This window comes from Podarcis erhardii (genome assembly GCF_964252035.2).
Source record: "Podarcis erhardii genome assembly, chromosome: 1".
Classification (NCBI taxonomy): domain Eukaryota; kingdom Metazoa; phylum Chordata; class Lepidosauria; order Squamata; family Lacertidae; genus Podarcis; species Podarcis erhardii.
This window is the reverse complement of record NC_138497.1, coordinates 115893099-115918691: the sequence shown is the minus strand read 5'-3', so window position 1 is coordinate 115918691 and position 25593 is coordinate 115893099. Positions and strand designations below refer to the sequence as shown.

At 43.9% G+C, this 25593-nt stretch overlaps 1 protein-coding gene and 1 long non-coding RNA gene across 4 annotated transcripts in view; one reads left to right on the top strand and one right to left on the bottom strand.

Annotated features, from left to right (window-relative positions):
• The first annotated feature begins 11516 nt into the window (after nucleotides 1-11516).
• On the top strand, nucleotides 11517-14553 carry LOC309336024. The gene is made up of 2 exons (XR_014153864.1): nucleotides 11517-11616; nucleotides 13535-14553. It is a non-coding gene; the product is annotated as an uncharacterized lncRNA (long non-coding RNA).
• Nucleotides 14554-15030: 477 nt separating this feature from the next.
• SESTD1 (SEC14 and spectrin domain containing 1) overlaps nucleotides 15031-25593 on the bottom strand; it is a 59239-nt gene continuing 48676 nt past the window's right edge. For all 3 annotated transcript variants that reach the window (XM_081874078.1, XM_081874080.1, XM_081874079.1), the window contains exons 12-19: nucleotides 24247-24441; nucleotides 22994-23108; nucleotides 20938-21097; nucleotides 19090-19171; nucleotides 18727-18849; nucleotides 17184-17375; nucleotides 16965-17086; nucleotides 15031-15767 (exon numbers count right to left, since the gene is read on the bottom strand). In XM_081874078.1, the coding sequence (XP_081730204.1) occupies nucleotides 15638-15767; nucleotides 16965-17086; nucleotides 17184-17375; nucleotides 18727-18849; nucleotides 19090-19171; nucleotides 20938-21097; nucleotides 22994-23108; nucleotides 24247-24441 (1119 nt within the window). In that variant the 3' untranslated portion in view covers nucleotides 15031-15637. The remainder of the gene's footprint in view (nucleotides 15768-16964; nucleotides 17087-17183; nucleotides 17376-18726; nucleotides 18850-19089; nucleotides 19172-20937; nucleotides 21098-22993; nucleotides 23109-24246; nucleotides 24442-25593) is intronic.

The window sequence follows — 25593 nt, the reverse complement described above, 5'->3', positions numbered from 1 at the left end:
CTCACATACTGTATTTGTGCCTGGTTCTCCAGCTGTACAGCTAGGAAGAGGAAGGTGCTCCAGAAGGTCATAACCACAGCCCAAAGGATTATTGGTCATCCCCTCCCATCTTTGGAAGAACTGTACGGTTCCCGTTGTCTTAGGAAAGCAAACAATATCCTGCAGGATGCATCTCACCCGGGACACAGTCTGTTTGTACTACTGCCTTCTGGCAGGAGATACAGAAACATCAAGTCAAGGACAAATAGACTGAAAAATAGTTTCTATCCAAGAGCTGTGGCCTTCTTAAATGCAGTAACTCGATAGTGTGACCTGGGAGTTTGATGGGTGTGGGTGTGGGTGTGGCTGGAATGTGGTTTGTTTGGTTGTTGTTGTTTTGCTTTTGTTGTTTTTAAGGGATGGCATCCAATTTCGTTGCACTTGTGCAATGTTGCACTTGTGTAATGACAATAAAGAATCTATCTATCTATCTATCTCTCCTTCCTCATCCTTGTCCCAGTTAGGCCTGCTATCTTTGTTCTAGCAAAATAAAGGACAGGGTGGGATGGAGCAGTTGGGGAGGGGCATTCCCCCCCCCCATCTGGTGCTTAAGTGACTTCAAAACAATCATTCCAATCTATTGCAGCCTATCAGGGTGGCCCCCTCTGTAATTTGTCACACACGCTCAAGCACACACACATACATAAATACGAATTTGTGAATCTGTCTGTGCTTGGCTACCCAGAGCTTAAATGCATGAACTTTCACATACCTTTTCAAACACATGCATTTGAAGAGGATCCCTAACTTAGAACGGGGGAGGGGGGACTGGAATTACAGGGAGTTGGCCTAGATGACCCTCGGTGTCCTTTCCAACTCTACAATTATATGATTCTATGAAACCCAGGACAAAACTGTGTCAATACAGGACATGTCATTTTGCATTGAAATAAGGGACGCAATCCTGTATTATACAGGACAATTGGCAGCCTTAGCATCCTGGCTACACCCCTCGCCAGGATCCTCTTCCTCCTCCCCGTAGTCCTACCAGTTCATGACATAATGTGTAATTTTTTAAAAATCACAAAAGCTGAGATTCACACTGAAACTCTAGGCGGGCACTTAGCATTAGCACAATTGCTTACCTGCTGAGTAAGGGGGCCCATAGCTGAGAGACTGCTGGCTCTATTGCTCCTCCTGTTGCAGCCTCTTCATTTCCCCAACCCTTTTTGGCCCTGAAGGGGTGAAACCATGAGCCACACAGTCACAAGGATAATGGCAACAGCTGCTGTCCCTTGCTTCTTCACCAGCTCTCTCCTTAACAATGGCATCTGCAGCAAGGATGAAGGCCAGCCCACTGGAAGATGGGAGTCCACCATGAGCACAGCTTGTCCAAGCTGCCCCACTGAAATCCAAATTTTATACCGAAATTCGGGTTACAGTCAGTGCCACAACGGGCAGCAATTTTCTATGTGGGTTTTTTAATGCATAGCAGTGTATTCAGTTCTAGACTGTGGCTCCCTGGCCCAGAAATCCTATGCAAGAGAAAATCATATGTAATACTAATATCCTACATTAAAAGTCAGCACGATTGTGTATTTTTTGTAAATCCGCAGTTAGGTTTTGAAAACTCTCCCTAGACTATTCTGTTTTGATCAAGCTAACAAGGATCATTAAGCACACATTAAATCTTACCACTTTGTGCTTTTTCTTAACAATTTGCATCAATAGACAGCACAAATTCTCTTGAAGCATACCATACTGTGATACTTTCATTATTCTGAACAGGCTGGTTATAATCATTCAGATTATTATTATTTTATTATTTTTAAAGGTGCACGAGTTGTTCAGCCAAGATTGTTATAGCTACTGCAGGTTTTGACGCCTTCTGCTCTTTTAACCAAATAAAATGCATGGGGCTTAAGTATCATAGAATATGCAGGCGGCTGCTCGTTAAAAAAAAAAAAAAAAGCCATGTCATTCACAACCCAGGGACAAACGTGTCTAACAGCACAAGGAGAGCTCTGCTGGATCAGGCCAATGGTCCGTCCAGGGCAGCATCCTGTTCTCACATTGACCAACCAGAGATCCGTCAGAAGGCAACATGCAGGACAAGCATGTGGCAGCATTCTGGCTAGTAGCATAGGTGCTGGCTCTAGGAGGCTGAGGCACTTTAGGACCCCCACAATCTTTTCTTTTCTGAGCCCCACCCCCCTGATTGTTGAGGCCCAATGCAGAACTGGGCACAGAGTGACAACAAGACATTGCATCGGGCCCCCTCAATGCTCTGAAGAAGAAGAAGAAGAAGAAGAAGAAGAAGAAGAAGAAGAAGAAGAAGAAGACGTTTGCATTTGATATCCTGCTTTATCACTACCCACAGGAGTCTCAAAGCGGCTAACATTCTCCTTTCCCTTCCTCCCCCACAACAAACACTCTGTGAGGTGAGTGGGGCTGAGAGACTTCAAAGAAGTGTGACCGGCCCAAGGTCACCCAGCAGCTGCATGTGGAGGAGCGCAGTGGCGTAGCGTGGGTTGTCAGCACCCGGGGCAAGGCAAGTAATTTGCGCCCCCTAACCCCTGGATTTTAGCACTCGAGTGCGAGCGCGCCCCCCCCCCCCAGATATTGCGGCCGCCCCCCTGCACCCCCCACGCTACGCCACTGGGGCTGGGGGCGAGCAAAGGAGCCAAGGACCCCCCCCTTAAGGCTCAGCAGGAATTTATTAAATTTATTATTTGCGGAGCCCCTGCGGGCCGAGGCAGGCGAAGCCCCCTCCCCTCGGGCGCCTCCCCGCCCCCTCCTCTCCTTGGGCTGTAGGTGGAGCCCGCGCTCCGAGGCGCTCCAGATCCGGGCTTGGCGAGCGCCTCTCCTCCCCCCAGCCTGGTCCGGGGGCTTCCAGCCGCGCTCCGTCCTCGCCCGACCCCCTCCCCCCCGCGGCTGAGACTTGCGCTGAGAGCCGGAGCCAGCGGCGCCCCCTTCCCCCGGGAGACCCTCGCCCGCCCGCCGGCTTCCTCTCGGAGGGTTTTGGGGAGCGCAGGGCGCGGCGAGGCCCCTCGGAGCTCTCCTCCCTCCCAGTCGGCAGAAGCAGCCGCCGCCTGTGGCTGGGCCGAGGGGATGGCAGTGGCGGCGGGGTGCGGAGGCTGCCCGTGCCCGGCCAGGCGTTGGTGGTGGCGTCGGCGCTGCTGCAGCAGCTGCTCCTCCTGCGAGCAGTGAGTGGAGCACAGCTGCAGCGGCGGCGGCGGCGGAGGGCGCGCGCCCGCTAGGGCGCAAGGCTGGCGGTGGCGGCGGGGAGCCCGGCGGAGGAAGGAACTTGTCCCTTCCCTCTGGACTCGCGCCCCCCCAAATGTTGCGCCCGGTGCGGCCGGCACCCCTGGCACCCCCCACGCTACGCCACTGGAGGAGCGGAGACGCGAACCCGGTTCACCAGATTACGAATCTACCGCTTTTAACCACTACACCACACTGGCTCCTCAGGCTAGTAGCCATTGATGCCGTCCATGAACTCGCCCCCTTTTAAAGACATCCAACTCAGTGGCCATCGCCACATCTTCTGGGAGCAAATTTCATAGTTTAGCTAAGTGCTGTGCGAGAGTACTTTCTTTTGTCTGTCAGGAATCTTCTAAAGTTCAGCTTCATGAGATGCCACCGAGTTCTTGTAGTATGAGGTGGAAAGACTTCTCCCATCCACTCTCTTCACAACACAGATAATTTTATACATCTCTAGAATGTACAAAATAACTTGCCTTTCCTCCAAATGAAAAAATGCTGTCACCTTTCCTCACAGGGGAGTTGTTCCAACCCTTTAATTGTTTGGGTTTCTAAAAGGTTGAATAACACCCTTCACTGGAGTATTTGATTTCAATCCAATTAATGCAAGTTATTTGACCCCAACTCCTCCTTCTGTGCTATGAACCTTTGTCAAGTGTATGACTTTTGAAAATCTGAGTAGGGTTAATTCCCATTCCCCGCTGTTATTTTGCCAGTAAATAATTGATCAGGCCTAACAATTCCTATGATATCTTTTAATATTTGACACCTCTCTCCACACAAGTGGAATCATATATTTTTCAAGCAATCAATTTGCATTCCTTTCCTTAGAAATGGACTCCACACATTTTTCAAAAACTTACGATGCCTTATTGTACCATGTTGTACGGTTCCTCTCCATATTGAGTGTTTACACCCTTGAAATATTTGCTTCCTTATCTCTCCACTCCAGGCTATATATTAGCTTCTGAGTCAGACCAGAACTATTTTGTTTCCTTGCTCAAAATTCAAGCCACTCGAGCTTGCTAATTATTCTAGCTACTCTTATTTCGGATTCCATCCATTTTGGACTTTCTTTTGGGTGATCGCACGCCTAGAAGGCAAATAATAAAGTTAGCCAATGACACAGAATGGAGAGTTGGTGGGTGAGGGACTACCATATCACATTATAATGCTTCAAGATGGAGGATTTTTAAAGGATTGGGTAAACACATCCAAGCTTTCTGGCAGTGGCAAGCTAATATATTAGAAAAAGGTTCCGGCCCTCATGCTCATAGCATATTCCAAGTCAGAGACTCAAATGCTAAGCCACATTTTTAGCTGGTACTTCTAGAACAGAGGTCGAATCATAGAATTGTAGCATTGGAAGGGACCACGAGGATCATCCAGTCCAACCCCCTGCATTGCAGGAATCTTTCACCCAGGGTGGGGCTAGAACCCATAACCTTGAAATTAAGAGTCTCAGGCTCTTTTTCTGCCCTGTGGCCACATTCCCTCATTACAGTATACCCGGTGCTTGACAGGCCCAGAAGTAATTCTTACATTCGTATGTAAGTGTGATTATTAACTTTGTACATAGGCTATGTTATGAAAACGTCTGTGGTTTCAACACACTCAGACTTCTCCATCCACCAAGAGGCAGCATTGCAGTTCTAGAACACATGCAAGGCAGTCAGAAGCACTTCAGGGCACAGTACAGGGACGGCCAGGGATATGGCTTGGTGAGGAGCTGTGACCTAGGGCCAGATACAGAGAGTTGGAGGGCCACATATGCTCCCCCCCCCCATGCCTGAAGTTCCCACCCCTGGTGTAGGAATATCTCCTTGCTGCCCTGTAGAAATAAATGATGTTGCACAGCTGAGACTGCAGTGTCTTTAGGATATATGGTTTATGTACACATTTATACACCTGAGACTATGACTGGGGTGTGTGTGGGTGTGTGGGTGTGTGGGTGTGTGTGTGTCACAGCACTGACACCCCCAAAAGGGTCTTGCTTCTCCCATAGCTGCACTCTTGGATTCAAGCAGAAACCAAGCATCGTGCTTTGCCTCTCTAGCTTTCCATCCTGCAGCTCGTATTTTTAGGTCACATTATACTAAACTTTAAACTCTGGCTTCTGACCAGTGGCGTAGCGTGGGGGGTGCAGGGGGGGCCGGCCGCACTGGGTGCAACATCTGGGGGTTAGGGAAATCCACGGGTTAGGGGGCGCAAATCCATGGGTTAGGGGGCGCAAATTACTTGCCTTGCCCCGGGTGCTGATAACCCACGCTACGCCACTGCTTCTGACCCTCTCACTATTTGTGAGTTGAGAGGGGATGCTGGTGGTTTTATCTCTGGACCAGATAGCCCTTCAAATAGAGGATGCTTTCAAAAGGGGAATGTCCTCTGTAACATAGGATGCAGGACCACCCTATTCTGCATATGAAGAAAGTGCTGTACTTTCCAGTCTGAATTCTCAACAAGTGTTTTCCATAGTGTTTTCCCCTAACATAAACAATTTTGTTGAAACAAGCTTTGGAGAACTCAAACTTAATACATTACCTAGGTCATCTTAGTTTTAACTCCTGCTTTCTGCTTCTGCAGAACTCTCCACTGCAATCTTTCCCTTTAACTGCCTAAACTTTTGTTCTTTATTTATGACAGTGATTATCTGTTGCCGTGCACATGTATTGAACCTACTGCATGGAACTGTACTAAAAGCTGGTAGTCTTTAAATTAATAAAATTGTGCTCTAATGGATTGGAAAGAAAGAAAGAAAGAAAGAAAGAAAGAAAGAAAGAAAGAAAGAAAGAAAGAAAGTGCTGTACAAATCTCTCTCACTCTGCCCAGCTAAAGAAACTACCCTTCCCCAATTATAAATACTTAAACAGATCCCAATATGATAAAGCAAACGAAAGGGGAAAAGAAAGAGGAAAAAATAAGAAGAATTCCATTCTATGTGATGTGTCTCCTGCAGCATTGGGGCTCATAAATTATTCTGCACACGGTTCCAGAAACCCATCCCAAAATCCTTGTGAAATTTCTCTTCCTTTTGCTGCCTTATCGTACTCTCTTTTTTTGAGAGGCGTTTCCGCTTTTTCCTCTAATGTGGATGTGACCCAGGTTCAGTCCCCAACATCTCCAGATATAAGAGTAAGAAAAACACCTGCCCAAAACTCTGGACAGCTGCTGCCACTAGTCCGTGTAGCTTCTGCTGAGCTATATGGGCCAATGGTTTGATAAGGCAGCTTCCTATGGAGCAGAGCATAAAGGCAAGTAGCGCACAGGGATTTGCGGCATGCCAAAAATGTGAGGACATCAAACAGAACTAAAAAACTTCAGTGTGTGAAGTTGACTAAAAGTGTATGAGCAGGGGTTTCCCCCCCCTCCCCCTCTCTCTCCCTACCTCCTTCTCTTAAAAGATAAGTGATATTTTGCAAAGGATTTTTAGCAAACAATAAGGGTGTGCACTCCCCCCCCCCCCAGCTTGGGGCCCTACTTCAATACGTGCAGCAGCTGTGAAAAAGGCAAATTCCATATTAAGCACCATTAGGAATTCAAAATAAAACTGCCAATATCGTTATACAAATCCATGGTGCAACCGGGACTGCCATATTGTGTGCAGCGTTGGGTGCCTCACCTCAGAAAGGCGTATTTTAGAGCTGGAAAAGGTTTGGAAAAGAGCAACTGAAATGTTTGAGGGGCTGCAGCGACTACCCTATGTGAGAAAGGGGGTGACATTTGCCTTCAGCACCTCCTTGTTAGCTCCCCCCAGGCATCCAACTGGCTGCTGCAAGAACATGATGCAGGAGTAAACGCACCTTTTCCCCTGATCCGGCAGGGATCCAGTAGGGCTGCAGCTCAGGGGTAGAACTTCTACTTAGTATGCAGAAACATCCCAGTTCAATCCCAGCAGCTCCAGCTAGGATTGGGAAATACCTCTGAATACCTGTTGCTGGAAATCTCAGGTGGACAGAAATTGCTTCTCAAGTGCGCTTACCATAAACAGTCAGGCGGCATGGACCTGGCCAACAATCCAGCAGCAGGTTGGCGAGGCCTGCCTGCAGATTGGCCTTTGACAGGCAGGCCTGGTTCCAGGGATCCCCCAGGAGCGTTTCCCGCCCCCCATGAGGAATAAATTGAGGCGAGCCCAACGCTTCCCCTCAGTTTTCCCCCCTCAAATCCTGTGCTGCAGGCTTCCCATAGGCATCTAGTCGACCACTGCAAGAACAAGATGCTGGACTAAGATGGGCCTTTGGTCTGATCCAGCAGGCCCATTTTAGGTTATTATCCAGGTGATTTGCTGCTAAGCCCATTTTAGGTTATTATCCAGGTGTTGGCAGTATTAAGCCCAGTGGACCAATGGTTTGACCAGTGCCGGATTTATGTATAAGCTAAACAAGCTGTAGCTTAGGGTCCCCCCAAAAAAAATTAAAGGGGGAAAAAACTGTACATTTCCAAAATATAAGATAAAAAAAACAAATAAAATAAAACCTACATACAGCAACAGTGTTTTGTGTTGTGTAGGCTCCTATGATGTAAGTCATGGGCCCCGCCTGCTAGTCTGCTCCCTAAAATATCACTGGTTTGCTCATTTCTATATATAGGGTGCCTACATTCTGCATGTGCAAATGGCTTTAGATACCTATTAGGTCCATAAATTACCATATGGCATATATTCAACACAAAAAACAGCGACAATTTGTTGTTGACAAAGGACAGCTGGACATACAAAGGGCCCCATTACCTTCAGTAGCTTAGGACCTCATCAAACCTAAATCTGGCCCTGGGTTTGACTAAAAATATATTTTTATATTTTTACATATTTACATATTTATTTATGTTTTGCATTTTTATGACTATGGGTATTTTGGTGGGTATACTATAGGTATTTGGTTGCTTATGTTTTTTCTTCTGGTCTATTTTTCTCCTTGCCCCTTTCAAAAACTTCTCTCCCCCCCCCCCCCACCGTAGTGGCTAACTTTTTTTTGTGTCCAGCAGCTGTCATTTCCATTCAGGTGCCTGGACTTACTCTGTGGTTAGGCATTCTGAGGGAAACAAAACAAAAATGTTAGGAGCGGCTGCTTGTGTTGGCCACTGCTGCTGACTCAACCTGTCTCTGGAGGCAGCAGGATTCTAAGCCCACCCACCCACTCGTTACCCTTAATTGCCACAAATAGAATGAGTGGGCAGAAATGAAACTTGCATTCTGTGGATTAATTCCTCTCTGCATTTGTTATGAAACATGAATGACAAATGCAAGGATTTTCCATACTGCCCAGCTCTGTCCAGTTTGGAATGAGGATCAACTGCAATCCGTGCATGCTTGGAAAGTCAGCAGCGATACTCGGGATATGTTGTCACAGATCCAGTATTTATAACCCTTGCCAAGACAGAGAGAATGTGAAATCAACAAACTTAAGTGCTTAGGCTGCGTACAGCAAGAAATTGGTGTTTTAAAAATCCCTGAATTTCACATCATACATTTTTGTAGTTTTCCCCCCAAAGATATGTTTAGGACTGCTGTAGCAGAGGGAATATGAATAAAGGAAGGCATGGCATTAAAAGCACACAAATTCTGGTGATTTTTGCTTTCAGCGCGCTGGAAGGGCTGCTTTTTTACTGCTTTCTTCTGACTTACACTGAAAATAACTCTCAATACCAAATTCTCCCCAGACTGCTAAGAAGTCACTCAGTAAAAGTTTATGGGGCATAACTTCCATTTGTAAAATTCTGGATTTTCCACTATGGTTAAATTGTTGTGGTTGCATTCTGTCAGTTTCCACAACTTTATCTCTTGGTAATGTAGAATATATATTTTGCACATAAACATGCTTGAATTGCACAAAAATAAATGCATTTTTCAGCCACATAAATCGGTTTAAGGTTGCAATGCTATAGCCACTTAGCTGAGAGCAAGCCCAATTGCACTCCCTGAGACTTACGGCTGAGTAAACATACTGTGCTGCACATCTTGCAGTGTCCACGTTTTGGAATACATTAAATCACTGGGACAGTGAGAGGTAGCACAAAACGAAAGGTTTCTTACCTGCAAACGATTGCGTCCAAGACAGAATGTCAAGTCGGCAACATAGAACCCAAACTCCCAGCAAGGCCAGAAATAGGGAAAGAAGGGATTAAGGCTCCTTGCTTTTATTTTTGTACATTACTTATTTTTACACACATTTCTGGAGACTCTTAGTCTCCACTGCAAGACGCTAATCCCAACAAGCTCATGACATTTGGTATTTTCACCACCAGAGGACCCTGGAAAATAAATTCAGACCGACAAGTGTTGTCTATCTGTTGAGGGTCTATATATTTTCACTATGCACCTTGGGATCCAGAATACTGTGCGTTCAACTGCTGAAGGATTCTTCACATATGTTTATATCTTTATATTTATATGTTTGCCTACAAAACTGTATACAGGAACAGTAAACATGAAAAGATGGGTGTCCCTTGTGTTTATATACAGTCAATGACCATTTTGCACAGGGATTCCCTTCCCAACCCATGTGCATTGGTGGCGTGTGTACGAGCACCCCATTCTGCCCTACTCATCATTTGCACAGCCTTCCATCCCTCCCTCCAAGGTGTTTTAAGGAAGCTTGAAACACGAGGAATGGACCAGATGGCTGAGTCATCGTGTGGATAGCCAAGTAGCCAACCCCCAATTTAGAACATTTCAAGGAAGACGAAACAGACCATGAACTGCCCGTAGCATTGCTGGGGTTGTTGTTGTTTAGTCGTTTAGTCGTGTCCGACTCTTCGTGACCCCATGGACCAGAGCACGCCAGGCACTCCAGTCTTCCACTGCCTCCTGCAGTTTGGTCAAACTCATGCTGGTAGCTTCGAGAACACTGTCCAACCATCTCGTCCTCTGTCGTCCCCTTCTCCTTGTGCCCTCAATTGCTCCCAACATCAGGGTCTTTTCCAGGGAGTCTTCTCTTCTCATGAGGTGGCCAAAGTATTGGAGCCTCAGCTTCACGATCTGTCCTTCCAGTGAGCACTCAGGGCTGATTTCCTTAAGAATGGATGTTTGATCTTCTTGCAGTCCATGGGACTCTCAAGAGTCTCCTCCAGCACCATAATCCAAAAGCATCAATTCTTCGGCGATCAGCCTTCTTTATGGTCCAGCTCTCAGTTCCATACATCACTACTGGGAAAACCATAGCTTTAACTATATGGACTATATTGCTGGGGTGTAATATTCAAATAATGGGCAAGGCATTGAAATTGGGCGTCACACTCAAAATCGCATGTCTGTGGCCATAAAAAGAAATATCAAGCACAGTCTAATCTGTAAAATAACTGTATGGCCAACCCTACACACACACACACACACCAGTACTGTGGCTCATGCTAGACCTGGGAAAGGTCAATTGGTAGAGCATAAGACTCTTCATCTCAGGGTCATGGGTGTGAGCCCCACATTAGGCAAGAGTCCTGCATTGCAGAGGGTTGAACTAGATGGCCTTTGTGGTCCCTTCCAACTCTATAATTCTGTTATTCTATATGGGTTGTTAGGCCAGTGTTTATATGGTTTTTTATTTTTAATAAAGCACTGGACAATAAAGCATGATAACTTGGTTGGTTAGAGCGCGATGCTGATAATGTCAAGGTTGCAGCGGGGTTGACTAGCTCATCCTCAGGATGCCTCCAGCTATATGATTCTATTATCTTAAAGGATGGCTGGACTGGAAACTTTGATATATTAGTCATATGCAGTGCTTTCTAAAAAAATGTTTAGGGGTACTCTCATTTTGATTCAAGAAAATCACCCATTTTATAGTTCACATTGGGGGGAATAAATACAGTAAATGGACAAAAGTACCAAGTTTCACAAAATGTTTAGCGTCACCCCAGGAAAAAGGTACTGGCCCTATGGCTAGATTTAAGGGGGGGCACTTAAGTGCTCTTTTAAAAAAAGATTGACTTGTGTATTAAGATATTTAGAAATGTGTCCTTCTAGGCACATACATAAAATAAAATATAGCATTTAAGAGAGAGATCAAAGGAGAGACACTATTCCTCCATTGCTTCCACACTCTCTGGGCTACAGCAGTAGTTTTGTGAATGATAGCAGCAACTTGCCTCTACATGGCTTCTCTAGTTGTGACGGAGTAAATGGTTGCTTAACATCTGGAAATAAGTCTTTGGTACCTGTCGTTTATAAATTTACAAATAAGCACTGCTACAGGACCGTCACATCCATATACTTAATTGTTGATGTAAGGAAAGGCTAGCAATTGGATAAATACTACTGAAGTTTTATTGTTTTGCAGAAGGGAGTCATAGCTAAATAAGCCAATAAGGACCAAGGACAAAAGTGACCCAACGCTGCTTCTGCCTTCTTCCTTCCAGAGCAGTACCACCTCCTGGAAGTTAGACGTAAGTGGCTTCCAAATGTTTTCTATTCTAGCGCTTGAAATGGAAATGGCATTTGGCAAGAGCAAAAGTCCTCCTGGGCTTCAAATGTCATTAAATGATGTTTGCCTTCAGTATTTCTATGTGTGCTTACCCCACCAGTCTTCGAAATGTTTTGATTTGGCCTATCTTTTAAAGTAGGCTGGACAGGTTAAACCCCTAAATACATGTTCAAGATGAAGCTATAAGCTTCCCCCACATAGAAGAGCTAGCCACCACTCACATCCTTTTACATCTGAGCTACTGGTATGAAGATTGCAGGCAGATGACTCAAATACATATTCCTTCCCCCAAATAAGTGGGGGGGGGGCGCGAGATTCCACTCCGTGCCCCACACTCAAAGACAAATGCCACAGGACTTTAAAAAAGCATTGGTCTTCTTTTGACTAAGGTAACCCAAAGCAACTTATAATAGATGTCTTTGTTCTTGTTACAGCAGACTAATAATTGCCCCTGAAATTTATTACCACAGTAGTTCAAATGTTACTCTGGACTGCTCTCTTTCAAGAGAGATGAAACTAGGCTAGGTCAGAGATGTGTGCACTAGGCAAACTCAGCAGATATTGCCTTGCCAGGCTCCTGTGCCTAACCCCCAGTGAACTGTGTAGCTTGAACTTAGTGCATTCATTAGCCTTCAGAGTCATGTTTTTGTCCTCCGTTGCTTGGGGCTGAGCCCTGCTAGGCGGCAAAGCAGCTGCTGTTTCTTGTTACCGCATGCTCAAAACCATTCTTCCTTTTGAGTACAATAATCTGATCCAAAGGAGTTAAAAGAAGAACTCTAACTTCTAAACTCTGCTTCAAATTTGTAGAGTTTCTACAAATTTCTACAGGGAGCGGAAAAAGAAAATCAATCCATTGCAATGTACTGTAAACCTTATTTTCAATTACATAAATGTACTGTAAAAGTAAGTGAAATGTAGCGGTTTATTACATTTATTAATGCACGTTAAATGTAATTATAGTTTTCTTGCCAAAGAGCATTGAGAGATTATGTCGGCAATGACTGTACTAGAATCATTACAGATTTGACAATTTCAATTATGGGTAAGCAGCTTAGTTGAGTACAGCAGAGAGAGAGAGAGAGAGAGAGAAGAAATCACTTACAGATTATGGACATATGCATGAAGGTTTTCTAGAAAACAAAAAATCAGGATACCATTAACCTGTTCTGCTTTCCAACCAATGCAAGCAATTAAACACAGGGCTCCAGATCTATTATTCCATATGACTTTTTTTTTTTTAAAGACTATTTCTAGCACCTATGGTAACAGCTTCACTGGAAGTATGTGAGAAATGTCTAATGACATTTAGGGATGCATGAGGTTCTCACTCTTTGCCTTGAAAGGGCAAAATCCTTCACAAGTGGCCAAAGCTATTACTCACGATGGATCTTTCAGTGCCTTCACTCTGAACATATGCAAGATGCTCAACTTTACCTTCTCTCCCTACTCGAGAACCCTCCTCTACAAAGGCATACCTAGGGCAAGGAGAAAGTAGAACATCTGTTTTTGCAGATCAGGCTGGAGCTTCCTCCTGTAGCCCAGTCTCCAAGGAGATATGCTCTGTGCCCTAGCAACACTCAAAAGGAACCCCTTTTAGCATCCTTCTGTCACAACTCCTCTCTCACCAGGGAGCAGGTGAGACTACACATCCCCGATGAGAGAAGACTCTCCAAATGATGCTGAAGCTGTGACGGCTGCCCCAGGAACTTTCTGCCCAGCATTCCTGGAGTACAAAGCATTTTCTCATACCAATGAGACAGCCTGTAGGCTGGGGACGCAGAATCTCTTTTGCCCCCACAGCCCTAGGGAAGTTCCCCGAGGTAACAGGATGAGGATGTGGCAGATTTTGACAGGCATAACCCTGAGCTGCCTTCTCTCAGCAGGCTACCATCAGGGATGTTTCTGATTTCCCAGAAGGATCAAGACAAGTGGGAAAATTCACACTTGCAAGCTTTTCTGATCAATTTCTTGTGACGTCTCCAATGGCATCTGCAAAAGGTGAGGGGTGTGGTGTGTCTGTGTTTGTGTGTGAGGTGTTAAGGGGAAGGGTTGCGACCTTCCAACATAGATCTGCGCCCTCCCCATTTTCTTGAAAAAGAAAATATGGGAAGCAAGAAACTACCAGGGAATTTCCACAATGCCAGTGGTACAATTCAGCGCACTTTGGACTAAACGGAGATTGTTTAACAAAGGGTTGCATCCAGTGCAGCTTTAAGTAACTAGCTTCATCAGTGCAATAATTCATGTTTGCGCACGTAACTACCCACTCTCCTCGCCCTCCCCACCTGTGTAACCCCCCACCCAAGCACTCAGAGCAGATTGCTACCCATCTTATCAGGCCATGTGTCTTGGGAAAGGAGCCTCTAAATACTATTCCCATGTCCAAGCCAGTTTGGCAGCCCCTACAGACTTTGACTACATGAGAGGAAGGGAGCAGAGAAGGGAGTCGTATGCAAGCCACATTCCTAATACCCAGATTGAAGTTTGCTTTTCAAAGCAGCAGCATTAGTACAAAACTTTGCTCCTTTTAAGAGCCAAGGTGATAGAGCACTTTGAGCATCTTATACAAAGGGTAGCTAGAAAAACACAGGGGCATGTAAAACTGCATCCTGCTATAATCTTACCTTTCTACGAGTTTTAAAAAACACTGAAAATCCCATACTGCATAAATATAAAATATTTTTTATTTGGTTTTTGCAGATTGAAAGAGCAAATACACATAATTAGCTTGAATCTTATGCCCTATGTGTAATAATCTTTTATTACAATACGTAGCATTTATCGATTTGGGAAACTGCATACCAACTACCTATTTAACATGAGCTTATTCAGGAAAGAGCATGTTAACTAAAAGAACGTACTTGCAATGTTCACTAGTACAGAAAGGGGGGGAATGGGGGGGAAAAGAATGACATGTTGGAGGGGAAACTCACCCCAACAAACCCTCTCATCAATCATTATCTGAACTGTTTCACTTGCTTCCTTATATCTCTTGAGCTTTTCTTTTTAGAACATTCAAATCTTCTGCCCTTTCTGCAGAGAGCTGTACATAGGAAAGATGTACATTCTCTGCCACACCTCTCATGAAGGCAGGAGGAAATTGAGAACCAATATTGCTGATAAACGCTTCCCTTCTCTTTTCTGCTTGGCTCAGATCTTTTGAATTTAGTCAACAGAAGAAATGTGAGGCTTACTTATTAAGATGTTTTTTTCCACCCCTGATCCAGACTGTACATTCATTTCACGTTGTAAGAGACAAGCAAACTGGAGGAATGTTTGTTCCGAAGTTGGAAAGCAAAGGAAGGGGCTGGCCTTCCCACTGCTACAGATGAAGGTCTGCTACACATTAGGAAACACAGGCTTGCATAAAAGATGGTAAGATTTTAAAAAGATGGATTTTATTAAGCACAAAACAGCTTTCAATACATTATCCATACAAATTGGAAGGGGGTGGGGGGAAACCAACTATAATGAATTTCAAAGATTTGATGGGCAGGATGTATATTGGCACAATAAAAGGGACCATTTGAAAAGTAATACAAATTATAACTATAGGGTCACCACTGTCTAAACAACAGATAGCTTGCCTACAGCCTAAAAATACTACATCATCTGGAGAATAAAGAGAATTACTATTCTGTACGGAACTTGTACTTATTAGCACCATTCAAAGCTTGCATCAGCTGCTTAGGCAAAGAAGCACCCGACTGGTTGGGGGGAAAGCTTCAGAGAAAGAAGGGTTCAGTGCAATATTTTCAGTTCCTTTTGATAATATTTAAAGTCTATGGTTTCATAGCATGTTAAATAATTATGGCTTGGTAGAAATACACTGTTAAGATGTAGAGTAAGTTTTTACTTCAAGAAGGACGGGATTCTTTCATAACAGCTGTAGAAATGCGTTTTAATGTATTATGGCAGGCGCAGAATGCAGATGACATGCTGGGTAACGTAGAAACATCTTATGAACTGGCAAATGGACACTATTAGCTCTCTGTTGTACAGACTTCTGGTCGTCTCAGCTGCTGTTTTTTCAAACAAACCAGCTTTATCTTCTCTCTAATGTGTTCAGCTGTAGAAGCCATATCACTCGGGCTCCCAAAGTACTGTTCAGTACTAAAACAAAGAAAAAACAAGCAAGGCACATGGGATTTGTTCTCAGTGGATACCAATTTGACTAAAAAACACACGCACAATTACTTTACACTACACCTGGCTAGTATAGTACTGAATTGTCTTAGGATGAGGTCCCAGACCTGACTGATGAATATGGATGTTATGCCACAATTATTTTTACACCAGACTCAAAACTTTGATAGTACATATTCAAACTAATGTGATTTGTTTGGAGCAGCTTCAATTTATGAGCAATAAACATTCCATTTGTTCATTTACCGTATTTTTCGCTCTATAGGACGCACTTTTTCCCCTTCAAAAATGAAGGGGAAATGTGTGTGCGTCCTATGGAGCGAAGACGCCATAGCCCCGCTACCCTCTCCCGGCTGGAGAGGTGGCGCGGCTATGGAAGGAGCCTCTATAGAGGATAGCAGCCTGCTTCCCGGAGCGCCGGGCGCGCTGAAATCAGAGCGCCTGGCGCTTCAGGAACACACCCGCAGCCTAGGCAGCCCTGCGGGAGTTCCCCTGAAGCAGAGCGCCCCTCGCGCCGGGCAGACATCCGCAGCATGGGGAGCCCTGCAGGAGCCATAGCCCCGCGACCCTCCCCCGGCTGGAGAGGTGACGCGCGGCTATGGCAGGATCCTCTTTAGCCGCGCGCCACCTCTCCAGCTGGGAGAGCGCGTGAGGGGCTAAAGAAGCCATAGCCCCGCGACCCTCTCCCTGCTGGAGAGGTGATGTGTGACTATGGCAGCAGCCTCTCCGCTGCGCCTTTCCGCTGCTCCCTGACCTGCTCTTTGGGGCTGGTGGTGGGCTTCCCCCCGCCAGCCCCAAAGAGCAGGTCGAAAGGAACCTGAAGCGGAAAGGGCGCTGGGCAGAGAGGGGGAGAATTTTTTTTTCTTGTTCTCCCCCCTCTAAAACAAGGTGCGTCCTATGGTGCGAAAAATACGGTAATTCTACTCTGTGAAGCAATTGATGGGCACGCATCTCGATTAAAGATACCTTTTGATGACATTGTAAAGAAATAAATTTTATTTAAATATTTAACTTTTTGCTATAGCATCTGACTACTTGTTCTTTTTGCAAATTGAATATTTCAGCTGCAGTATTTGCATGTCTCCCTCATTTAAAATCTGTTTGACTTGTATTGCAAACTAAAGCATTTTAGAAAAAATCATATTCTAAGGATGAGCTACATACCCATCAGGATAAACAACAGGTACTGTTAATCTATCCAGAAGTGATTTTCCAACAGCTTCAATCTCATCAAATTGTTCCTGGTCATTTATAGATTCAGGCTGGTCTGGGCATTCTTGCAAAACCTGTAACAAAGTGGTATTAAGAAAAAGAAAACTGCTTCCAGAGTTCACTTAAAACAACAGAGCAATATTCGTATGTTGGTAGCTGGTAGCAACTAACTTTTTCAGCATTTGAATGGAAAGCGACAGCCATCTCCAGCCTAGTTACTCGCTCTTCGGAAGTGATGGTGAATTGTTTCCAGACTCTGTTCAGCTTTGGAAGTGTGTCTCCTGAGGACCTAGAAGTGCATCGCAGAGACTGACACAAAACGACGGTAGCCTGTAGTAACTGCCTTCCATAATCATAAGTACTCTATAAAAAGCAAAAAAGAAGAAAGTTGTTAAATTTCAATCTCAAATCCTTGGACAGATCTAACTACAAAAGAGCGACACATCGGCAAGACACAAAATACCTCAAATGTAAGTCACAAGGCGTTCTTGCACTTCATTTGACTATTAACACATCGGCCTACTTTTCCAAATGCAGGAATGAACTGCAATGGCCTTGCTTGGGAAATCCAACTGAACTGATGAAAGGCGAGGGAAACAGAAAGCTAACCCTTTGGGGGTTTGTTTGCTTGGTCTGAACAACTGACTTGGGAGGTAGGGGATGCACACACTTTTATGGATGGAGCCTGCTGCACAAACCCATACAGGTGCTTTGAGAACAGAGAACGTTCTCCCCTAAGCCCACTATGGTTTTTTAAAAATCCACTCGCCTGCACAACAACAGCAAGTACCAGACTCTCTGGCCTGCACCCCTGACTAGGTCTCAAATATTCAGCACAAAGATCCCATATTGTGTTCTCTGTGAACTACAAAGGAGTCAAGGAGCACAGTGACAGGGTAAACATCTTCACTTCCTGTCCCCGTTCTGTTTTTCATGAAAAGGGGACCCTATGGCTGTCCCTATGGCTGGTTGGACAGTTCTCGAAGCTACAAACATGAGCCTGACCAAACTGCGGGAGGCAGTGGAAGACAGGAATGCCTGGCGCGCTCTGGTCCATGGGGTCACGAAGAGTTGGACACGACTAAACGACTAAACAACAACATGGCTGTCTCCCCCCCCCCTTCCTGCTGGGCCTTTCCAGAAGGTCATTAAGGTGCTGAGTGCCCCCCCCCCCGAAAAGGCCTGAGTAACAACAGAGGAACACCCTTCTCTGGATCTGCACAGCAATTAACATCTGCTTAGTAAACACGTGCCAAAACCTTTGGTCCCTTGCTTTTGGACACAGTAGTCCTATTGTTTATCATTTACTTGTCTGAACACACTAGTTCCTTTATCAAATCAAATAGCTGATCAGGGAAGTAACTTCTAAAAAAAAAATAATGCAGAGGATTGCCCAGGGTACATGGAGTAACCACTCCACATTTGTCAGATATGAAGTGAATTCAAGCATTTCAAAACCAATCTTGTACATTTTATGACGCATGAAAACACTTGGGGGGGGGGGGACTGTGGTTGTCCCCAAGGGGATGTTCCAATAGAATAATCTTGTCAGATCTAGCCAAGGTTTCTGGCAATCAGAACTGTACTCAGAAAAAAAGCTCAGCAAATAGTCTAAATGAAAATGCTAATTTTAAATATCAATGAGAAGTCTTAGAGGCAGCTTTCTAGTCACCCACCTAGCCTGATTACACAGTGAAAGAAACCCTTCATATACCTGTGCTACATCTACAAATTTCCGATGCTTTTCCAACAAAATTTTGGTTTCTTGAGCATCGTCCCCCAGGCGGGTGTGGGTCTTCAGTAGAGCATCGAGTAATTCACTTAACCATTCTACTGCCTAGAGGGAAGAGTAGAAACAGACTGTAAAACAGAAAACATTTAAACTAACACAATCCATCTGTCACAGATGTGCTCAATAAGTAATAAGAAGTTTGCAGTGTATTTTACAGTGGTGCCCAAACACCCAAAACTATTAAATTTCCAAAACTTGTTTGACTAGGCGCTCTCTCTCTCTCTTTTTTGAAGCAAGTTTATATGAACAACCCTGGCCAACAATAAATATGCAGCTCAATCTCACCTGTGCAGCATCCTCTTCACATTTAAAGAGCTGAACCATTTGAAGCATCTTCAATCGTCTGACATCTACCATGTCTTCACATCTGTGAAAGCCGGAATAATAAGCAACCACATCAGAAAGCTAAACACTATTGCCTAGCACTCAACCCATCACTCCCATCGTAGACGCAACACATGAACAATTCCTCTTTCTTTCTTTCATGTGCCACTAAAGATTGGGTAGGGTTGCCATATTTCAAAAAGTGAAAAAGTTGAGCTTTTTTGGGCAAACTTGTTGAGTTATTTTTAAGGAAATTTGCCAAGAACTACACTTCCAACATACCATTCATCCAGATTTTCCTGCACATCTAGCGATTTTCCACGCAGACAATTTTTCCAATGGCCAAAAATCCTAGCTATGTCTGGGAAATTCTGGACATATGGCAACCCTAAGGTTGGGTAAAAATATTACCACAATGTACCATGAAAATATATAAATATATGAAAAAGAATTGTTTGAAAAATCAGCAAAATTTTGATAAGCACTATCATTTCTTGGCCAACATAGTTCTCCAACTCCATACACGATGGGCAATATTCTGGGGTTACAATATAGTTGAATAAGTCCACTGGTTTCAATGGGTCTATTCTTAGTATGACTAATATTAGGTATCACCTGATATACCTATGCAAGTACTGTTATCGTATTGTATTTTGTACTGCTAGTTTAACTGAGGCTTCTGGCCCAACAAAAACACTGCATTTCCCCCCCAAAAACTGACCTTTTAAAAATTGTCCATATCCAGTTTTGGTCACTTAAATACTTATCATGAATTAATAATACACAATCCAGGGCAGGTGGAGGGAAAGCCTAAACCATTGCCTTGTGAAGGGATATAATTTCTTTTAGCTATCGCTATTCTCATATAACATATGAGTACTGAAAAAGCTACATTGGCTCCCAGTACGTTTCCGAGCACAATTCAAAGTGTTGGTGCTGACCTTTAAAGCCCTAAACGGCCTCGGCCCAGTATACCTGAAGGAGCGTCTCCACCTCCATCGTTCTGCCCGGACACTGAGGTCCAGCGCCGAGGGCCTTCTGGCAGTTCCCTCACTGCAAAATGTGAGGTTACAGGGAACCAGGCAGAGGGCCTTCTCAGTGGTGGCGCCCACCCTGTGGAACTCCCTCCCATCAGATGTCAAGGAAATAAACAACTATCTGACTTTTAGAAGACATCTGAAGGCAGCCCAGTTTAGGGAAGTTTTTAATGTTTGACATTTTCTTGTGCTTTTAATTTTCTGCTGGGAGCCAACCTCCATCTCTGTGTGGCTTTTGCAGTGGACATTTCTTGGGGTTTAGACAAAGTAGCAGCAGCAGAGCCTGTTTTGCTCATAGAGAAGCAGGAAATGGAGACTGAGATCGGCAGCCTCTGAGTCTTAATATCAGGGGAGAAAGATTTAATATTTAAACACTACAAGATAATCATCTGATAGATAAATCCTAAGGACTTTCAAGACTGGTTTCAGTTCATTTTCTTTGTCATAACTTGTAAAGAATACATTTTTTCAGTTTTCAGATATAAGCAGATCAGGGTTTTGTTCATTATTAAGTTATTCTCTTTCATGATTAACTCTATTCGTTTTCAGCCTGATCCTTTGGTCTTTTGTGCAGTACCGTATGGCACATTATGACATCTTAATGTTCTCTTTAAAAAGAATACCACAACTGCAGTTGCTGAGTTATCAAAAGGCATCAAGTGAACTAAAGCAGTTTTAAAGGCATACAGAATTTTCACACAAAATGGCACAGTTAAGAGAACTTCTGAGCTAGAGGGAACTTTTCAGGGCTGCTAGGCAGCATAATTATTACCTTTGCTTCCTAAGCTGCATGTCTTCCATCACTCCCTGGATGTGATCAACGTTCTCTTTGTTTTCCGTGGTTACATCTTTTCCATAAGCCCAAGATGCCTGGTTAGATATTTGATCAAGAAGACTTTGACCTTTTTCACGCAAACCTTGCAGACCTAAGTCTAAGGTACAAAAAACCCAAATTCTTTGTTTCATAGAACTAGTACATTTCCCACCCTCAAACAGGTGCAAATGCGAACAAATGACATATTCCCTCTACTCATTAAATTCTGTCCAATTCTCTCTTCATCCATGTGCAAGTTTAGTTGCAGTGATTTCATTCAATAAATGATATGTCACGTAACTTACTAGATTTCAAAATGAGCAAGTTTGGCAATCAAAAGCAAACATATAGATAGCTAGTGTTTAAGTTTCCTATTGCATCTTTTTTTTTTTTTAAGTATAATTTCTTACAGTCACAAAGTTAGTATTTATTATGGGGAGAGGTCACAGCTTACTAGCAAAACGTACAACTTGCATGCTGAATAACCCAGGTTGAAACCCTGGTGTCACCAGTTAAAAAAGAAATACTAAGGGCTAAGAAAGACTGAAACACAGTGGAAGACAGTGACCAATTGTCTGACCCAGTATAAGGCAGCTTTATATGTTAATTATTTGTGTCCCTTCCAGTCTTATGAACTGCTATCACATAGCAGGGATTTTGAAGTTTCCCCTCTTTCTTAATTTGACTATTGTATGCATTATCTCAGTTTACGTTTAAAGGTGTTTTTCAAAATGAAAGAGATTAGTTTTCTTCTTAAAAGGTAAAGGTAAAGGACCCCTGACAGTTAAGTCCAGTCACAGACGACTCTGGGGCTGCAGCACTCATCTCGCTTTACAGGCCAAGGGAGCCGGCGTTTGTCTGCAAACAATTTTCCCAGGTCATGAGGCCAGCATAACTAAGCCACTTCTGGGGCAACAGAACACCGAAACCAGAGCAGCGCACGGAAACGCCGTTTACCTTCCTGCCGCAGCAGTACCTGTTTATCTACTTGCAATGGCATGCTTTCGAACTGCTAGATTGTCAGGAGCTGGGACCGAGCAACGGGAGCTCACCCTGTCGTGGGGATTCGAACCACCAACTTTCTGATCAGCAAGCCCAAGAGGCTCAGTGGTTTAGACCACAGCGCCATCCACATCCCTAGTTTTCTTCTTAAAGCTTTGTAAATACTGGCACAAATCTTCCAAGTCTGGACATATTATGCAGCTTAATCATAAGCGTCCTCCACGTGATAACTGTTAATTAAGCTAAGGGGATCCATATGATCACAAGGGGCAACAGGCTGAAGACATGCGGTGTGTTTTTTTCCACCCTCACTGTAATGTTCAAACACTGAACACTTGTGTCTGAAAGAGGGAAGCCTAAATGCACAGACCTTTACATGCACAGACTTCCAAGAGAGCTGGAACCCCAACTGCATGGAGGTCCAAAATGTAAAGAGGTCTATGCATAGAGGCTGCCCATCTGCAATGTCCAGTCTCAACACATGGACTCCCTCTGCATGCAATTTAATACACGAAAGCAGCTTTGTAAGTTTTAAGCCTTGGAAGCAGGTGGATTGTCAGGGATTCACGTACACTGTTTATGATGTTTCCTTGCTGCAATACAAATGAATTTAAATGTACTGTTAAGACTTTTACATCTCAACAGTATTTGAGCCAATTGCAAAAGGAAGCAAAGAGTTAGCATCCAAAATCCAAACAACTGTAAAGCAAATCCAATTATTCAATTAGGCTTGTGCCCCCCCACCATTGCACTGTTGTTTTTTAAAAGAAAGGGAATTGTAATTATCCCCCAGAGAAAGGGATGGGAGGGGGATGTGCATCTGAGAAAAGGCCTGCCATGCTCACCCAATCTCTTCTGCATGAATTGCTGAATTGTGGCCAGAAAGGTCCGTTTTCCCCTCTATGCTTAGTTACGAACGTGAGAGAAACATCAATGTATACTTTAAAATTTATTTTTTCCCAATTGTTCACTGTTTTATAGATTTGGAGGTTTCTACAATGTATGGGCTTACCAACACTTTTCAGTTTCTCTTCCAATAGCTTTAGAGTTTGCTGAATTGACGTCCCGTCTGCTGGTGCGACATCAACACACAACATCCCTAGTAGGCCGTCTAGTTGCTGAGACAACTGAAAAAGACAGCAAGAAAAACCCCAGGTATCATATTACTTCAAAAACCTGTGTTTCTCGTGCTTCCACCAAGGATCTGCTCCAATGGCAGGGTGTGCTGTGACACTGACACACACAAGCTGTAAAGGGAGATAAAACTAGGAGATAGGGAAGCTCACAGGAAGATGACCTGAACAACAGACACTCCTCACCAAACATCCTTCATCAAGAATGCTGCTGCCACACTTTCTACCAATCTCCAATGATCAAGATGTGGACTCCCAACAAGACCTTATATGCCTCTTTTTGTGTATGTGTGCAGACATCGATAAGGGCCCCAGGTACCGAGTGGAAAAGGGCCAATAGTTTAAGATGAAGAAAAGTCATCACTTCTGGGCATTACAAAACAGGAGGAGAAGCAGGATGTGCTTTAAACTGTCAGATAAGCACAGACACTAAGCACCGTGGTCACGACATTCTACAGTAGTCAATGCCCAATGTCCTCTCTCAAGAGCAATAAAATTAAGTGCCCTCAATGACTATAAATTCAATTTTGCATAAGTAATAGACATCAGAATCTTTCTACAACACTGCAATAAATTTTAGCTGGGGCAATCAGAATAAGATCCACTATTTGACTACTGATTCAAAACCCTATATAACTGACTTTTTTACAGTGGTACCTCGGGTTACAGACACTTCAGGTTACATATGCTTCAGGTTACAGACTCCGCTAACCCAGAAATATTACCTTGGGTTAAGAACTTTGCCTCAGGATGAGAACAGAAATCGTGTGGCGGCGGCAGCGGCAGCAGGAGGCCCCATTAGCTAAAAGTGGTGCTTCAGGTTAAGAACAGTTTCAGGTTAAGAACGGACCTCCGGAACGAATTAAGTACGTAACCAGAGGTACCATTGTATTTCTATTCTTTGTATATCATATTGTTCCTTTATTGCTATAGCCAATGGCTGATGCAAATAAAGATTCATTAATTCATTCAAAAAAAAATCCTCATAAAACAGAAGGCTTTAGCTACTGAAAGTCCTCAGAAATGGATTGGTGTATTTTGGAATTTGTTCATTCCTAAAAACCTGTTGGCCATCTGTAGTAATCATCACACAGCAAGACTGTACAGTGAGTAAGAATGTATACTGACTTACTTCTTGGGCAACACCATGGAAATCAAGTGCTGCCTGCAACAGATTCTGCCTGAACTCCAGCTGACTGGCTTGCCGGTAGCAAACATCACTTAACTGCTGCTGTAATGCTTTCAGTTCCACAAGGTCTTCTTCATCCCCGGCATTTAACAAAGCTGCAATCTGTTGATTAAGTTCCACATACACTGCAAACCACTCCTGCAAGAACAGCACGGCAGAAAGTATATCAGAACTGCAATGCTTTTTAATGTTCCTTTTAAGACAGCGTGTACACACACACATTCAACCAACTTATTACACAGGTTTACATATGCTTCTGTCTAACAGTAATGCATTAAAACCAGCAGCACACAGACCTGCTCAAGTCTCCGCCCATATCAAGTCGAAAATGTCATGTCTTTTTCAACTGAGCAATTCTGTCATTTGGCAAAATCAGTCGTGGACCCTTGGAACCATTTTCAGCAAGTCCTCTTTTTCTCATCATCTTAGGATTTCTGGGTTTTCCCCTGCCGCCTTGCCAAAATCTAGCCTCTCATTCATTGTGTAAGCTTATGCTCTTATCCGGTCTCTTTAATTTGTCCCCTACTGCAATATCCTGTTCTTTAGCCCAGTAGGCTTCTTAAAAACAAAGTTGTATCTATTTAGCACACATATAATTGTTGAAATAATTTGTTATGTGAAAATAATAAAATTTCAAAAAAATAAAAATATTTAGCACACAGCAACATGTTTTCAACTGATCGTCTTCTCTTGTTCCCTTGATCACATCCCTCTTCCCTCCCTCCTTGCTGCAGCTTTCCTTTCCATTGCCTCTGCAGCTTCATAGAGTTTCAGCAGCCTCTTTTCCTTCAGTATTATCAGGAGCGCACATCAGTTTTCTTACTAGTTTATTATTTATACGGCATTTCTATAGTTCAGCACACTGTGCACCACTGATCACATTGAGCTCACAGATAACTTGCTGATGCAACCAAGGGCCAAGAGAAGCAACAGGATACACAGGACAAAAGCAGACAAGCAGATGGGCAAGCGCCTCCATGCTTTCACTCTAATAACCCTTGCGTGCCAGTGCGAATGTACGGCGCATACAACTTTTGAACTTCTCTGCCCTGCATGAGATCTGTGAACATGCAAAAAACACAAAAGAACATCCGTCTTCTTGGTGTTGCCTTATTCTAAAGCTCCTCTTCTTCCAACAGCCTCTGCCCAAGGTGGAATTTCTAGGTTGATATCCTCAAACCATTAGGCCATACAGGCTCCTAGGAAAACCTTTCCACCCCCCACACCCGTTGCACTTTTTACTACATGCAGCTATGCTGCTAGAACCCAATTTAGGAATTTAACTTGAAA